This window comes from Acomys minous (genome assembly GCF_964271855.1).
Source record: "Acomys minous genome assembly, chromosome: 2".
NCBI lineage: Eukaryota > Metazoa > Chordata > Mammalia > Rodentia > Muridae > Acomys > Acomys minous.
In genome coordinates this window covers 119,042,135-119,059,606 of record NC_140484.1, presented here as the reverse complement: position 1 = coordinate 119,059,606, position 17,472 = coordinate 119,042,135, and the positions used below count along the sequence as shown (strand labels likewise).

General features: G+C 44.6%; 1 protein-coding gene across 1 annotated transcript; it reads left to right on the top strand.

Annotated features, from left to right (window-relative positions):
• The first annotated feature begins 3,010 nt into the window (after positions 1-3,010).
• On the top strand, positions 3,011-16,468 carry CFAP161 (cilia and flagella associated protein 161). The gene is made up of 7 exons (XM_084772473.1): positions 3,011-3,157; positions 3,771-3,860; positions 4,189-4,424; positions 7,020-7,110; positions 12,229-12,387; positions 15,031-15,104; positions 15,916-16,468. The coding sequence occupies exons 1-7, from the start codon at positions 3,089-3,091 to the stop codon at positions 16,109-16,111; spliced, it is 915 nt and encodes a 304-aa protein (XP_084628599.1). The 5' UTR covers positions 3,011-3,088; the 3' UTR covers positions 16,112-16,468.
• The last annotated feature ends 1,004 nt before the right edge of the window (positions 16,469-17,472 follow it).

Below are 17,472 nucleotides of genomic sequence, written 5' to 3'. Positions count from 1 at the left end.
AGCTAGTGGGAAAGCTGTCCTACCTGTGTTTTCTCAGTGTTCCACTGGGCTGACCTGCATCCAGCCACATCCAGTAAGGGCTTCTGTGATCTGTTCTTAGCTCATGTCTTCTGGCTCTCCTTCCCACTGTCTGAACTTTGTCCCACTTCTCTTGCCTGAACATGATGCTTTTCAAGTGTTTCTGTGGCTTTTCCTTTTTTTTTTTTTTTAAACCCAGACATTGCACAAGTAACAAAGGACTGAAAGGAAAATTTCCTATACTTCACCAAATCATGAAAAAAAAAAAAAAAAGCAAATACTTTAAAAAAGTGCTTTATATGGCTGCTTTATGTCAAAATCACCGTTGTAAAACAGAGGGCGTAGAGGCCAGGTCTGTTACTAGAGACAGATTTTGTCAACCACACAAGGTCAGCAATGAGTGAATAAGTATCAGTATAAATCTTGGTTTTGAGACTTTTAAAAGAATGTAAATGAAAAATTTTGTATAATTATATATAAACTAAATAATTTATAATCTCAAAAAGTGCCTGAGGGACTTTGTTTTCTTCAAATAATTGACAGACCCCTTTGTGGCCCCAGGAAGGAGAAATGGTGGGTCTTGTTTTTTTTTTTTTTTGTGAGACAGTGCCCAATGCAAGGTAATCTTGTAAGACTTAAGGCTCCTAGAGTCAGTTTTTAAAAGTTACTTATTAATCACCTGCTGGGAAATTTAGAATGTCTCATCTCCTTCCAGGGCCAGAGATGGGACTCAGGTCTCATGTCTCATTCTTCTGACAGGTAATTAAACTCCTGCTGTTTTAGTCCTTATTTTACGGGCTGCTGCCGATGAGACAAGAGTCCAGCCCCAATGCCCTCACAATGTCCCCTTGTTTAACACCCAATTTTATGGGAAGCATGGAAACACTTAAGGGAAACAACACTGACTTTAGAGTTATACATGTGCATATGGAATCGTTGAGATGTAGTACAACTGTGTGTGTGTGTGTGTGTGTGTGTGTGTGTGTGTGTGTGTTGAGACAGTGTCTCACTGTATAACCCTACTTTGCTAAGTGGATTGGGCAAGCATCTGACTCTCAGAAATCTGCCTGCCTTTACTTCCCAAAGGGGATTTAAAATAATTTTAACTATGCGTCTACGTGGGTATGCGTGTAGGTCTGTGCACCTGAGGTGAGAGCCTGGTAAAGGTCAAGGACATCTGGCCTAGCACTGGTGTTACAGGCAGATGTGCGCCATTCACCATGGGTCCCCTGCCAGAGTGGCACTTGCTCTTAACTGCTGAGCCATCTTTCCAGCAACCCCCATGCTTTTTTGAGATACTTTTCACATAGCCTAGGCTGGCCTCAAACTTAACTTCCTGCTTGAATATGACCTTGAACTCCTGATCCTTCGGCCGCCACATGGGGAGTGCTGGGATTACAGGCATGGGCCAACATACATGGCTGGAGCAGGGATGCTTCTTGGGGCTGTACTTCAAGTGATTGCCAAGATCTTAAAGTTCCTCTGTTTCTGCTGCGGGCCCTCCTCATGCTTCTGTTAGTGTTGTTAACCTTAGGGACATGCACTCCCTAATAGCCGTCGTTGATTTGTGAATTTGGGGAGAAAAAAATCACTTTGAACTTTGCTTCCAGGTCAATCTTTCCACATTAAAGTTCTCTCCAACATAAGTATTGGTTTTGAATGTTTTGGATGGTAGTAAACAGAACAGCACAACAGCAAACGAGACCGTCTGGAGGTGTCCCAGTAGGAGCTGCAGGAGATTGCTTCCAGGGTTACCTCACACACTGCTTTATAGTATCCCATAATAAGCAGTAGGTATACCTTTTAAAATAGGGGTAGACACACCCTATCATAAGCAATGAGCCAGTAACATAGTTATTTAGTGTCATTATGAGTCGTATGTGCTAACCAGGATTGTGTGTGCTGTGCTTTTGTTCAGCAGACAGCACACAGGTGTTTCTTTCATACCAGCATCACTGAAAGCATGTGAGCGATGCTCCGTGGCTTGACGGGTACTGCTGTGACATCACTAGGCAACAGCTTGCTTTCAGATTTCTGTGATCCGGTATGAACAGTTGCAGTAAATGTCTATTGTGCCCCATGGCTGCAAGGGCGGGCTTAGCAGTTTGAACTTAGGTATGCTGCTAGCTTCACTGAATCTGTTTCCAGTTCATCACAGAATCAGAGTGACCTGTGTCTGCTCCAATGTAATGTCTGATCTAGCACGTTGGAGGGACAGAGTCAGTGGAGTCACAAAGGAACAGAATATTCCTATTTTTGTGTCCTATGATACAGCTTCTCAGCTTAGGTCCTTCCAGGTCTATGAGGAGCCTTTTACCTACAAGTTTGCCCTAATATTCTCTCTCTCTCTCTCTCTCTCTCTCTCTCTCTCTCTCTCTCTCTCTCTCTCTCTCGCACATGCAGGCACGCACGCGCGCGCGCGCGCACACACACACACACACACACACACACACACACACACACACCCATGGCAGTAATGACTTATCCATAAGTCTCCAGTTCCTCCTTCCCTTTGGTGGCTTATATGGACTACCATATCCTGAAGCAATTTGTTTCCAGGATCTGGCTTCCCTGATTGGCTTGGTTTGGCTCTCACTTTCCATTTCTTGTCTGTGTTGGCAGGTGCTGGACACTGGGGAATTAATGAATGTATTCAACCAGCAGCCAGCACCAGGCAGTGGTCCTACCTGTTTATTCCTCCTACTCACAAGACAATATCCTCGTTAGGAAAGTTGGCTACAACAAACCTTTTTTTTTTTAATTAATTAATTAATTAATTTTATTTTATTTTACTTTACCAAGAGTGCCTGCAAATTTGGAATTTGGAACAGTGTCCCATTCTGTGACCCGTCCAGTGCTGTTTATCTTAAAACAGTGGCAGTGATGGGAGGGGCCGAGCGAGGTGGAGAGTACTTGGCAGCCTAAGGCAGGACCAACACATTCTGTGTGCTGTCATTTATTGGCTAGCCAAGAAGACCTTAACCAATCGGGTGCTGCCTGGTCGTCAAGGCAACGAAGCGCGCTAACGCTGGGCGTCCCTGAAGGCCAGCTTTCTAGAAAGCAGGGGACGATGGCGCAGAACTTGTATGGTCCTGGAGTCCGGATGGGCAACTGGAACGAAGACGTCTACCTGGAGGAGGTGCAAAGAGCGCTGCCGCGTCCCTAGGATCCCAGACCCCTATCCTGCATCCTCCATCTCTGCTGAGCACGTAGCCTTCTCTCACTCATCCTCACCGTGTCCCCCATCTTTGCTATACCTGAAGTAGCTCACTGGCTGTCTCTGAACACCGGCGTCACTGGGTGTCCCGCTCTACCCTTCCTGTACCTAGAGCAAGCGCAGCTTACCTCCTCCTGGGCCCTCTGCCTTCACTAGCTTTGTGGCATTTCTAGGTGTTGGAGGGGTCTGGGTTTTAAGCGGGTAGCGAGGTCTGGGCTTTCCACACACTCACCCCACAGTCAAGCGGAACCTCAGTAGAGACTGCTGGCCTCTAAATACCACTCCTGATTGTTTCTGGGTGAGATAAGCACAGGGGCCCTCTCTTTTTCTTCCTCCAGCCTTTCTCTTCTCATTTTTTTTTTCTTCTTCTTCTAAGCATTCCACCATGTCGTGCTGAGGACGTTTCTGCCGTCCCTAGAGCGATCACATTTCCTTTTGTATTCTCAAACCGTCTTTGAGCTTGAGATGCTTTTGAGGGAAAAGCTGCCAGTGTTCTGTTTTGGGCTCCCCCTTTATTCTGTTTCTGCATCCCCAGGAGCGCATGAAAGACTTCTTAGAGAAAAGGGAGAAGGGAGAACTTCTTATTCAGAGAAACAGAAGGTGGAAAAAGAATTTCTTGAGACCGGTAATGTTAAATTCCAAGGCGAATTTCAAAAATTCTGTTTAGTTAAGTGAGTTAAGCAAGCAAAGTTTCTATAAACAAGTAACCATTTGGGATACTTTTTAAAAAATTAATCTGAAAAGTACAATGTTTAAAATTCCTCTAGATTTTAAGAACATTAAGGGAAGTCTGCTCTTCTTTATGTTTACTTAATTATGGTTGCATTTTCCCAATAAAGGGATGGATTAATGCTTGCACACATAAAGTATAAGGAGGTACACTTGGGAGGGTTCTTGGCCTCAGCAGCCAAGAAACTGTTTGGCTTACTGGGAAATTCTTATTAAAATTGTAGATGCAGCTTTCGGTATCTGAAGATGGATTTGCCCACTATGGCAATAACGTGATGCTTGTGAACCCTGACCACGCCCGGGGGGAGGAAGCTGGTGTGTTTCAGGAAGGAGACCTGTGCCTGTGCATGAGCCCAGATGAAGTTAAGTCACAGCTGCATGACGAATTAGAAATACCCTGTGGCGTGAGTGCTGTTCAGACCATGGTCCCAATGAACAGGAACACCTTCATCATTCTGAGGTAGAGACACCCAGTTTCAGAGCATCACAGTTTCATAGCTTTAAAACACTCTGAAATGAGAAGGCACTAGTCAGTAAGTGTTTGCTTCATATGTCTGAGGACCCGAGTTGGAATCTTTTTTTTTCTTTGTTTTTTGTTTGATTGTTTTTGTTTTTTGAGACAGGATTTCTCTGAGTAGCCTTGGCTGTCCTGAAACTCACTCTGTAGACCAGGCTGTCCTTGAATTCACAGGGATCTGCCTGCCTCTGCCTCCCAGAGTGCTGGGGTTACAGATGTGTGCCACCATGCCTGGCCCTAGAACCCTTATTAAAAAGGGGGGGAAAAAGCCTAATGTGGTGCCATATACTTGTAATTCCTGGGCTGGGGAGGCAGAGACATGCAGATCCCTGAAACTAGCTTACTTGCTGAATTTCTGGCCAAACGAGAGACTCTGTGGTTCTTTTTATCTTTTAAAGGTGACCAGCACTCGAGGAATACCTCTGTGCTTGTGAACACATGCATGCATGCGCTCGTGTGCACGCACACACGCGCATGCACACAAATTAGATGGTGATGGGACATTTTCTGAGGTCTCACCATGCTTGCTTACTTGAAAAATATTGTCGAGGGTCCTTTACATGCCCATGTTTGTCTAAAACAGCAGGATAATAAGCTATCAGTGTTCAAATCAAAATGCTTGCTTCATGATGATCAGATCCAGAGAATTGTCTTTACATTCTGCCTGGAAGCAAAGAGGGGTCTTTCAAGCAACATGACAGGATGCTTTGTGCTCACAAGGGTGGGTACAGTGACTTTGATACTTTTATGTTAGCATTGAAACAAAATAGGCATTTAGAAGAAAGTTGTTTGAGATGGGCTTTACTCTTTTAAAATCAACTGTGTACTGAAAACTTACTTGAGGTTTTGGAAATGACCAACAGGACCCTTAGAAACATGCAATCTCAATTAAACCCACCGATTTCACTTTGTTAAAGACTTTGTGACAATGTTTCAGTGACAAGAATAGAACCTGTCATCAGCATCCTGCATCTAATTTTCTTGAGTAGAGATGGTTTATAGTAAAACAACTTTAACTTGATGACCATTTTTATTCCCTGGAAGAGTATGGGGGAAGGTTTTATTTAATGCCTGCAGAGGTATAACCTTCAGTCCATCTGGCTGGATTTGATCTGCGAGGCAGGGCAGGGAATAGCAGGCTACTTAAGGCTGGAAGAAAAAGATTTTTATAGATGGATGTGGTGGCTTACTCCTGCAACCCAAGCACTCTCAGGAGGATGAGACAGGAGGATTCCTGCAAGTCCCATGTCAATTTGGGCTACATTGTGAATCCAAGGCCAGCCTGGGCTTCATTGTGAGACTGTCTCAAAACACCAAAAAACAAAGCCGTGCATTTCCACAAATGTAGAAGGAATCTCCTGCGAATTGTATGGATGCAACACCTGTCAATTAAAAAACCTGTGGCCTATAGCTTAGGCAAGAAATAAGGCAGGACATCTGGCTGGCCCAAAGGATTCTGGGGTAGAGAGAAGCACAGGAGATTCAACCACCACGCTGTGAGGAAGGTGGATGCAAGGTGCCTGAACTCAGGTAACCAGCTATGTGGCAGAATGTAAATTAGTAGGATGGGTTATTTTAAGTTATGAGCTAGTTGGAGAAGAGCCTAGCTATATGGCCTGTGCATTTGCATAACATTTAGCGAGTCTCCTGAGTGTTTATTCTGGGAGCTAAGGGATGGGAGGAACCACCTGCAACATAATGGCGTCCTACTATTTCCTCCCAAATAAAGACATGAATAGATTAATTCAAGAAAAAAAAAACCTTCAAGAATATTTCAATGAACCTCACATAAATTGATGATGGATTCTAGCCTTGATTCTCACCAGTTTCTCTTGATGTTATTTGGGATGACTGAGGTCTTTGCCATGGTGAACAAAACAGGACGAAGAGGGACTTGGGTTTCTTAATTTAGTACGGTATGTTATTTCCCTAACCCTAACCTTGCCTCCCCCTGGCTTACTACCCTTCTCCCCACCCTGCTCGGGCCCCACGTTGGGCGCCAGATAACTAGTCCATGTAACTAGGATAACTAGTCCATGTAACTAGTCCACCAACCAGTCCAGCTGGTCAGTTATTGGGGGGCCGAGGGGGGTCGCAACCTGTAGTTAAAGACATGGGCGAGAGAGACGCAGAGCTCAAGCGAACAGTTGCTTGTCAAGAGCCGTTTATTGAAGGTAATGGCAGGCTTTTTAAAACCTGCTTTAGTGAGGGCGGGGGTACGCAAGGAGAGTAGTGGAAAAGTACAAAATCTTCTGGGGGTGAGCCCCGGGAACATTTGCAAGGGGAGGGGTCTTCCAGGTGAGACAAAGCAGGATGTCTCTGTGGTTATCTCAGGATCAGATCGCTGTCTTCTCAGGACTAAGTCGGATGCCTTGCATACCTAATGAGTGGCCCAGCAGGATGTTTGCTGCAAATGCTGAATGGGTGGGGGTCGGCCTCAAGCCATTTGGTCCCTGGCAGTATGTAACTATACACTGTCAAGAAAAGTGTGGGGGTGAGGCAGAGTCTTCACTTTCTCCCATCGCTCTTGCCCTCCAGTGAGAACACAAGCAACAATGAAACGGGTCAAGTCCTTCGGTATGGGCAGAGCTTCTGCCTCGGGATAGTGGCAGGACTGGAATGCAAGATGGTGAGTGCTCTCCTGCCTGCCTACGGTCACCTATCATTCTTATTTTCCAAGGAAGCCAACAGGAGCCTCCAGAAGGGACTGTGCAGATGAGAGCTCCACTTCTGCTGGATTCAGTCTGTGGGTTCCTTTGTGTGCCTGATTCTTTCCCCATAACGTTGTAAATAACAAAACAAACAACACCCCTACCCTTAAAAGCTAAGGAGTGAAGAGAGAAAAGTCTTTTTGTAACGCAGCTGTCAAAAGGCAGAAGTTTATGCCACTTTAAACAGTAAATTAACTGACATTTGTTGTATTCCACCAATACTAGCAAGCAAGGCACACACTCTCTGGATTAATCTCGAACTCCTAGACTCAAAGTGATCCTTCTGTCTCAGTGGCCCACATAACTGGGACAATAGCATGGACCATTGAGGCCAGCTCTGGCAGTTTAATCTTTTTGCTAGCACACATGGGTTTTGTTTTGTTTTCCCTAAGAAGCAATAAGGGCAACGTGAGTTTGCAGAAGTCAAGGTGCTCGAGTCTCCAAGATCTTCTTTTGTTTTGGAGATAATCAAGTATAATAGGCCAGGTGTCTATACACACCTATTTACTTGAGGAATTGAGACTGGAGGATTGCCATGAGTTTGAGACTCACCTGGACCATAGAATGAGACTCATCTCAACAAAACACAATGGACAACAGAACCAGAACTTCAAGTGCAAGCTGTGGATTAAGGATTTGTGTAAATGAACGTTTGAGTCAGGGACTCATAAAATTTGAGCACCATGCGGGCACTGCCACAATTGCTTCCAATATATTAACTCATTTTTTTTTCAAGTGAGTCTCTGACACAAAGGCACTGGGGACATAGAAGTTCAGCTGCTAAATGGCAGAGCTGGGACTGTGTGTATTGTTATGGCTTGGATGTGAAATGTGTCCCTATATATATATGCTCCTGTGTTGGAATACTGAGTTCCCAACTGGCGGTGCTCCTCTGGGAGGTGGGGACCAACTGGAGGAAGTGATTTGCAGTCAAGGGAAGGCTTTAAGGGTTATAGCTCTCTGGGGTTCTGGCCCAGTCTCTCTGCTCCTTGGTCCACTGAGATGTAATCAGTGGCCTCACATGTACTGCTACAGTCATAAGCTGTTCCAAGTCTTCCCCATCATGAAAGACTAACTCCTTAAACTGTGAGCCCAAATGAGCCCCCTCCTCCTGCACTCTGTGTCTTGTGAGGATTTCCTGACAATAATGAAAAAAAAAAAACCCACACCATTTTCTCATCTTTTTTTTTTTTTTTTTTTGGTACCACAAAGACAAACCAGTGGTGCCAGGCAAATTATGCCATGCATACATAGGTGGTGATGTGCATTCTGAGTTTAGACGCAAAATTGAACCGCTAAGTCATTGAGACAGGAGTGTTGCACTGAGGGATCGGCACACGTGTTCGGCTTCTTCTATCTGTGCCATTCTATATGTCTTCTTCAAAAAACAAAAGTCGTATGTGTCTGTAATGAACGCCCAGGTTCTCTGTCCTCCAGTGTTTCCAAAGCTCTTCTTAACAATTATGCTTCTGGAGAGCCTAATACATCTTCTTGTGTGGCAGGGTTATAGCTACTCAGCCTTTATTCTATGTTCGGGCAGTTGAATATATTTGTCTCTCCTCCTCTTCTCTCCCCTTTTCTCTCCTCTCCTGTTTGTCTGACTAATCAGCTAAGCCTGGCCTTGAACTAGTGTTCTTCTTGCCTCAGCCTTCTGAGTACCGAGATGACAGGTATGTGCCAACATTCGACATACCTAACCAATTAGGTTTGTTATTCTATTTTTATGTCCTACATAAGGTTCCATGTGTATCTAGGTGTAGATGCTTAAAGCCCCACGCCCCCAAAAGCCTAGCTAGTGAGTCTGTCTTCAGAATAGATTTTTTGGCATAAAATTATTGATGTCAAGAATGTGAATATAAGCTGGGAGTGATGGTGAAAGCCCGTATACAGCACTGAGGGAGGCAGGGGCAGGTGGATCACTGTGAGTTCGAGGTCAGCCTGGTCTACAAAATGAGTCCAGGGCAGCCAAGGCTACACAGAGAATCCCTGCCTCGAAACAAACAAGCAAAGAATGTGAATACAATCAGAAATATCGAAAGCTGGATATAGTGACACACATCTATAATTTCAGCATTTGGGTGCTGAAGCAGGAGGATTGCCACCAGTTCCAGGCCAGCCTATGTTACAACCTGCAATCCTGTTTTTTCTTTTTGTTTTTTTTTAAGATAACATGTAACCATTTCTTTTTAAGTTGATTGTACTAGCTTTTACTCTCAGCAACAGTAAATACAAACGGCACTAAAGTGTGACAAATGCCATAATTTAAGTCTTCATTAATTTGAACAAATGGACAAACAGGAAAGGGTATGTAAATGATGCCGCACCTGTATTTCCTCCCTGTAATTTTGCCCTCTCCTCTCCTATATCCTCATTCTTTTGCCCTGGGAAGCACATGTCCTTTGCCTCTGAATTGACTGGGTTTATTTATATTGTAGTTGTATTTTTGAGTAAAATCTATCAGTTTTCCTTTGAAGTTTCTCCCTCCCCCCCCCTCTCTCTCTCTCTCTCTCTCTGTGTGTGTGTGTGTAGGACACCATTTAGAAGTCAGTTTTCGTTTTCTACCATGTTTGAGGGTCTCTCTCATTTTTGCTATTTACACTGTGCATTCCTGGCTAGTTGGCCCACGGGATTCCAGACAGTTCTCTTACCTCTGCCTCCTGTCTTACTACAGGACGGCTGGGATCACAGGCGCACACACCACTGTATCTACTTGTTTTCTGTGGGCTCCGTGGAGCTGAACACAGGCCACTAGGCTTGTGCAGGAAGAGCTTTTGTTCTCTGAGTCAGCTCCTTCGCCCCTCCATTGCTTTTAATGTGTAGTCTGTTAGAGATCTGATAAGAAGAACAAGTACTACTCTCCAGGTGTTTACAGTTTGACGTTGGTTTAAATTTATTCTTTAACACACTTGAGATTTATTTCGGTAAAAGGCTTTCCACCCGAGCTTCTCAAATGTTCATCTCTCTCACGTTACCTCTTGAATAATTCTTCCTCGATGCACCATGCTCTTCTAAGCATATATTAAATTATCCTACGCACCGTGTACTCTTCCTGAATGTTCTATTTTGATCCACTGAAGTTGTCTATTTTTACCCTGGGACTATAGTGTTGTAATTATACATCGCCATAATACACTTTGACAGATCTTTGTTTCTCCCCATTATCTCTCTCTGTCTGAATTACATTAGGACTTAATCTTTGAGCTAAATGCAATAATTATCTTTTCCTATCCCTCCGCCTCTGTAGGAAAAAGTCACTTTGTGTTCGCTTGGCACTGTAAAATTGAATGCTTTTTTTATTAATAAGTTTGGAGTTTTTAGTCTTGTGAGATGTCTTTCAGTTTCTCTTAGGAAGGTGTTTTAGATCTTGGTTGGGTTTATGGCTCTCTTCGCGTGGTAGTAGGCCTGGTCTTGATATTGTTATTTCTTCCTGTATGGGGTTTTTTTGAATGTCACTGCAGCGAAGTCCTTCCCCACGCAGGCCCAGCTCTTTCTCCGTAGCACACACCAGCCATCTTTTCATTCCCAATGGCAGCTGCGGTTCAGGCCTGCTTAGTTTGTTCTGGCTCCCGAGGAACACCTGTAAGCATAGAAGATCCTTCCCCGAAGCCTTTTATCCCATCAACGTCACCAGCCATGTGGGAAGCAGTCAACATCCAGAGGGTAGCAAGATAGGTCTCTTATTCACAGCCCAACTCCTCTCTTGCTGGGTAGAAAATGTACAACAGATCATAGCTCACTTATGCCATCTTCATCTCCTCTCTTGCTGGGTAGAGAATGCACAGAGGATTATAACTCACTTACACCTCCTTTGTCTCACCCCAAGGACAGCCTCACAGATAAAAAACATTCACAAGGGGCCAAGGAGATGGCTCAATGGTTAAGAGCATGTACTGCTTTTGTAGAAGACCTGGGTTTACTTCCCAGCACCCACATGGTGGCTCACAATAGGATACCTTCTTCTGACCTTGGCAGGCACCAGGCACACACACAAAGAGAGCATTCATACATGCTGATGAATTACTCATACACATTAATAAAATACTTATTAAAATTTTGAACACATTAAAAACTTGCTAAAAGACAGAGAAACCACATTCATGTTCAAGGTGAAGGCGAATGAACAAATATTCTGGACTTCCGATGAGATGGTTCAGCTTTTGGCAAAGCATAGCCACGCAGTTGGCATCTATTCTCAATGGGAACATGGATTCCAGATGGTCAGGGTCACTCCGTAGACTCACTAGCAAGTGCCAGCTGTGATGGCTCCGGGTTGAAGAGGGGACCTGATCTCAGATGCCCAGTGTCAGCAGTGTTATTTATAGTGCATAAGACACAAACCCAGGCTCCACGTTTTGAAAGAGAAAGGGAGGGAAAAAAAAAAGGAATATGGAAAATGTGTTACCTTTCCATTGCTATGAAAAAAAAAAACACCAGGGCCAAGGCAGGCTAGGAAAGAAATTTAATTTAATTTGGAAGGCCACAGTTCTAGATTGTTAAGAGTCTGAGAGCACGGCAGGGGGAATGGCAGCAGCTAGGCAGAGATGGTGCTAGAGCAGCGCAGCTGGTCTTCAGGCAGGAGGCAGAAAGACAGAGAGCTAGCTGAGAATGGCATGGGCTTTTGAAACCTCAAAGCCCACCTCAGGGACACACCTCCTCCAACAAGGCCACACCTACTAATCCTTCCCAAATAGTCTCAGCAAATGGGTACCAAGTGCTCAAACACATGAGCATGGGGCTATTCTCATTAAAACCATCCCAGGAAAGAGGAGAGGGATATGGAGAAGGAGGGAGGGAGGGAAAGAGGAGGAGAGATGCTATTCTGACATGTTCCTAAGGAAGGGGAGTGTTGTGCTTTCTCATAGGGTGGCTAGAAACAGGATTCCAGAAACTGGTTTGTGTGTGTGTGTGTGTGTGTGTGTGTGTGTGTGTGTGTGTGTGTGTGTGTGTGTCTGCTTGCAGTACAGTGCCATTGGTCACTCATTCCCCACCTTTTTGGGTAGTTGTGACTGAGATCATGTGTTTGCTGCTGTTTCCAGCTGTATTTAACAAGTGACCATAGGAGCCATCTGAAGTCTTCTAAAAAGTCCTGGCTCCAGGAGGTGACTCTGACGGATGAGGTCTCCCATCTGAACTGCTGGCAGGCTGCCTTCCTCGACCCCCAACTGCGCCTGGAATATGAAGGCTTCCCAGTCAGGGTGAGCTTGGCATGTGGGACACTGGGCCCCCGGGGTCTGTGCAAGGAAGGGCTGTGGCTCACACTTGTCAGTCAAGCAGAGGCTCACTGTAGCTCCAATAGCAAGTAGACGTTCTCTTTTTCCTTTCATTTAAACTCCAATGTGGATAGCACCAGTTCGAGGCAGCACTCCATACTCCTGATCCTGGCTGCAGGCTAGAATCACCCTTAGCACTGTGCAAATGATCCAGGAGCCCTGGACATGCTCAATACAGGCTATCTGCTCTGTATGAGATCCCAATGCACAAAACAGCTTCCCAACCTCATCCAAACAGACCTCATTAGGTCAGCCTGCTTCCCTCCCTTGCTCTTTTTTCTTCTCTCATTTTCTCCTGACCTCCTTTTCTTCTTTTCTTCCTTTTTACTCTTCCTTCCCCATCTCTTCTTTTCCTTTCCTTCCTCCAACCCTGTCTTGTCTTCCTTTCTCTATTTCTATCCCTTTCTCTTCCCTTCCCTTTGTTTCTTCACCTCCTTCCGTCCTCCCCTCTCGCCCCACCCCCACCAGCCCATCTCTTTCCTCACTCGGTAGCCCAGGCTGGCCTGAGACTCTCCATTCTTTCAAGTGCTGGAACAGGCATTACTTTGCTTGACTTAAGTTCTCATCTCAAAAGATCCTGGGAAGCTGAGGGAAGAGATGAGTACATCAAGCAGCTACCGAGGCAGGCACGGTCCAGGGTCACTCCCACTTCGGACTCTGGGCCAAATGCTCCAGAGCACAAGACATGAGGTTCCCACGGGCACAGAGAAAGCTGGCTACCTCTCAAATCCAAAGCCTTGGAATGGCACTAAAAGGGGCTATAGTCACAGGCTACTCTGATTCTTCCCTACACAGTGGGTCTATCTCTTCAAAGCTTTAGCAGGGGACCCCGGGTCCTGAAGTATTTTTGCTACCTGGAGGTTTATCCCTCCTTATCCACAATGAAGCAAGCTTGGCAGAATCTTCTCTGTAGCCATCCCCCCCCCTAACATGGCTTTTCTAGGATGGCAGTGGTTATGGCTACATTGCCTATAGCCAGTGTAAGTTAGAAGTGCTCATGGGAAAAAAAAAGTGCTCGTGGTAGCTCCTTAGGGAGTTTTGTGAGGACCCGAAGGTTAGGTCACATGAGCAGCAGGCAGCTCATTGCTGTCTGAGTGGCTCTGGTTGTGCTCCTTTGAAGGAGGAGTGTGACTGCTGAAACTCTTGGCTCTATGGATGATTCACCTCATGGTCCAGGCAGGTCTCTGACCTTCACTCAGGGAAGCTTGCATGTCTGCCCAGGCCTCCCCAAGGTACCTGCATATGCTGTAGCTGTCTCAGCAGACCTCCAGCTTTAGCTAATGGCTGAGCAAGCTGGATACATCAGCTGTGGAGACAGGGCAAAAATGTATTGGGCAAGTGGGACGCCTCAAGCAGGTGCTGTCAGGAAGGATGCTGAGAGACATTGATTAGGTATGAGACAGTAGTGGAGGGCATTGCGGGGCTTGGGAGCTGACAGGAAGGCGAGGGAGATCTTACAACTGGGCATGACAACAGCTCCTCTCTCAAGGGAGAGCAGACAGGTGCCAGACAGAGATTAGTGAGAAAGCAAGCAAGAAAGAAAGATGGGTGGCCACACCTTTCTGGCTTGGTGATTGCTCATCTTTTTTAGTTCATATGTGACTGGATTGGTCTTAGTCCTGTCCAGACCCCATTTATCTAACTGGCCTTAACTGATGTGGAGTTCTGTGGAAATGGACTCTGCTCACCAGGAGGGCATGGCCTTGGGTACCAGACAAAGCTCACATGCCAGGGCTGACCTTCTTCCATGGACAGTGCTTATCTCACAAGAGTCAGGGCTATAAGATAATATTTACTTGGCTAGTTGTAGTGGCTCACATCTGTAATCCCAACATTCCGGAGGCTGAGGCATGAGGATCATGAGTTCTAGACTAGTGTGTCTGTGTGTGTGTGTGTGTGTGTGTGTGTGTGTGTGTGTGTGTGTGAAACAGTCAAGCACCAGTGCCCAGAAAGTAATTTTTTTCCTAATTATAAACACAAGACATATTCACTTCCAGAGTCATTAATGTACAAACCACTAGTATTAGTTCCGTATTCCAGAAGCAACCACTTTATTTGCTATGAATATATATGAATGACATCATGAGTGGCTATAGAGACATCTCAGTGGATAGAGTGCTGCGCAGTGCTACACAAGTTTGAGGGATCTCATGTGCCAGGGAGGCAGGCAGCATGAAAGATCCTTTCTCAAAGAATAAGGTGGGATGCAGTGGACAGATACCCAGTGTCATTTCTGGCCTCCATAGGCATGAACACATATATACAGCAGGCTCCCACCCACACAAACATGTATATATGCCATATACACAAATAGGAACTCCTGGATACATACATATGTGTGAGTGTGTACTTAATGCCATCAGCAATATTCACGTTGTCAAAAATCTTATTCAATGAATGATTATCCTACCATGTAGATGTCTACCACAATGCATTTCGTCAAAACCATCGTGGACCCCCTAGCCTTTATGTTATAGATAGAAATGGATATATTCATTTATTTCTAGACTTTTGCTTCTAGGAACCTGGACAGAGTACTAATAGCATTTTCTTTTCCTTCCTGTAAAGGCAAATGAAAAAATTGTCATCTATCATCGCCACACCAACCGAGCCCTGGCAGTTCACCGCCATCTCTCCCTAAGGTACCACACTGCCAGGTTCAGGAGAATGCCATGGTTGGCTCAGGGTCAAGCATGTAAAAGCAGAGACGTTGATGAAAACTCCATATCTAGTCATAAGAGGTCTTTAGATATTGAATTAAAAACGACAACGTTGATTTATTTTTATTACCAAGGCTTATTAGAAATTATTTAAAAGTAAGGACCAATTTTTAGTTTTCATCTTTTTTACCTACTCTTAAGCATACCCAAGTCAAATATGTAAAAATACTTGTTAATGCTCAACAACATTTGAGAATTTCGGCTCTACGTGCAGATGCAGAGATTAACTACTCAGTTGGCACATCAGATATCTCATTTTGTCAAGTGACAATTTATTCTGTAATTCAGAAGCAGGTTATTAAACTGATTAAGACTGTACCCCCCCAAATTAAATTAAATAAATTCAGAGGTGGTCCATATGTTCATTACCAGAATCCTGATTGGCCAAAATTTAAATTCCAGCAGTCTTGATTCTGCAAATACTTACTTTTAACACCAAAGAAATTTAATGTTGTCTTTGAGAATTACTTTGTCAGAGATACCTACACTGCCCACACATTACCTATCAACTGACATTATATCTGATACTTTTAAATTTCATCATTATGAATTATGATGCTGGAATTTTGCTTTGTGTAGAACTTTGATGTGCAAATGTACTGCATTTTAGGGGCCTTCTTGAGCTTTATAGAGAGAGGTCTGACTCAAGAGGAAGTTTCTAGGAGTGATGAGCAAACATTCATGGAGTGCTGTCACTCAGTTTCTAACTGAAATTCATTCCTTTTTGCTGCAGGACCTATTTTGGGAAGGAAATTGAGGTTGCAGCTCACACACATCTGGATTCACACAAAGTTGAAAAACCCAAGAACCACTGGATGCTAGTTACCAGAAATCCCAGAGACAAGTCAACCACCATGCTGGATGTCCCCAAGCCTCCCGCAGAGGATACCTGTGCTGTGGAACAGGCCATGGGCATCAACACGTCGTGACACAGAGGGCATACATGTGACCTCTCAGGCTCTGCTCTCATCAATTGTAGGTCTTAAACGAAGGGAACAGTTCTTCTTGGGTTTGCCCCAGGCCGTTTATCAGTAGGTGAAGAACTCCATGAACATGGCATTAAGAGAAATACCATATTAAATGTACCGAATTAGTGATGGGAGCCTAGATCTGGGGAGTAAATCATCTTTTAAAATAAATAGCATTTGAAATGACATCAGTTTTTGTTAATATCCTAATGGTGAAGAGCTCAGCATTCCCATTCAGAGCCCCTTGCTTTGCAGGACCAGAGAGGCCTATGTTTCTTTCCAAAGCAGTGTTTATGTAATAAAGATGTCAGAAGTTTATGAATGTCTTGGCATTGCTCTTTCTCCCCTAATTTTCTCCTTTATGGAAAAAGTGTAGTTCTGAGCTGTAGCTTTGCCTTGAAATTAAAATCCTCCTACCTTTGCATCCTGAGTACTGGGATTAAACACATGGCCCACTGTGTTCTGGAAATCATCTTCCCTTTATTTCAGCGTCCAACCTGGGATGTCAGGCCCTCTACTCAACTGGGGATCTATGATCTTATAGTGACTTTCATACTGCAGAACCCCATTACCTCTAGCTGATCCTTGAAACCAACCCAATCATGATGTCATCTATGTGATTATGGGCTGGAGAGATGGCTTAGTGGCCAAGTACTCATACTGCCTTCCCAAAGGCTCTGAGTTGGGATCTCAGCACCCACGTCAGGTGGCTCACCACTTCTGGAAACCTCAGACCTAGGAGATCTAGTGCCCTCTTCTAGCCTGCTCTGGCACTTCCCTCACAAGCCTTTCCCAACACACAAATACACGTAATTTAAAAAAATAACTAAAAAGGAAAAGTTCTGACAGTAAATGTATATCCTTCTCTATCCTCTATTTATTTGTTCAACTACTCAATCTATCTTTGATATATGTAAGCTATTATAACAGGACAAATAGCTCCCAATCTTGTAAGTATAAGGCTGCCCCCCCCAATAAATGCACTGAGAGATAGGAAGTAGGTTACCTAGGATTTTATGCAGACTAACTTGGACACTTCAAGGTGCAGGCATTGCCACCAAAGACTGAATACCCTGTCTGTGTGTTGGAGTCACCTTGGGGAACAGTCACAGTCACTAATGTCAGGATGCTAACTAGACATCTTGATTGAAAACCTGGTCCAGTCTGAACATTGAGTTTTGTCAGTGACTCTCATATGGGTATTGGGCTTTGAGAGAAGCTCCATACACAAGGACCTAGATGAGAAAGAAGCAATTCCTTCAGGAGACCAGAGAAGGCTTTGTTGGCAGATGCCAACCTTGCTGTGTACTCTGGCACTTGAA

Bases quoted from the DNA above. Each gene is read 5' to 3' on its own strand.
- CFAP161 (XM_084772473.1), top strand. From the start codon at position 3,089: ATGGCGCAGAACTTGTATGGTCCTGGAGTCCGGATGGGCAACTGGAAC. The intron at 3,861-4,188 runs GTAATGTTAAAT...TTAAAATTGTAG, and splicing joins AAAAGAATTTCTTGAGACCG to ATGCAGCTTTCGGTATCTGA. The intron at 7,111-12,228 runs GTGAGTGCTCTC...TGCTGTTTCCAG, and splicing joins CAGGACTGGAATGCAAGATG to CTGTATTTAACAAGTGACCA.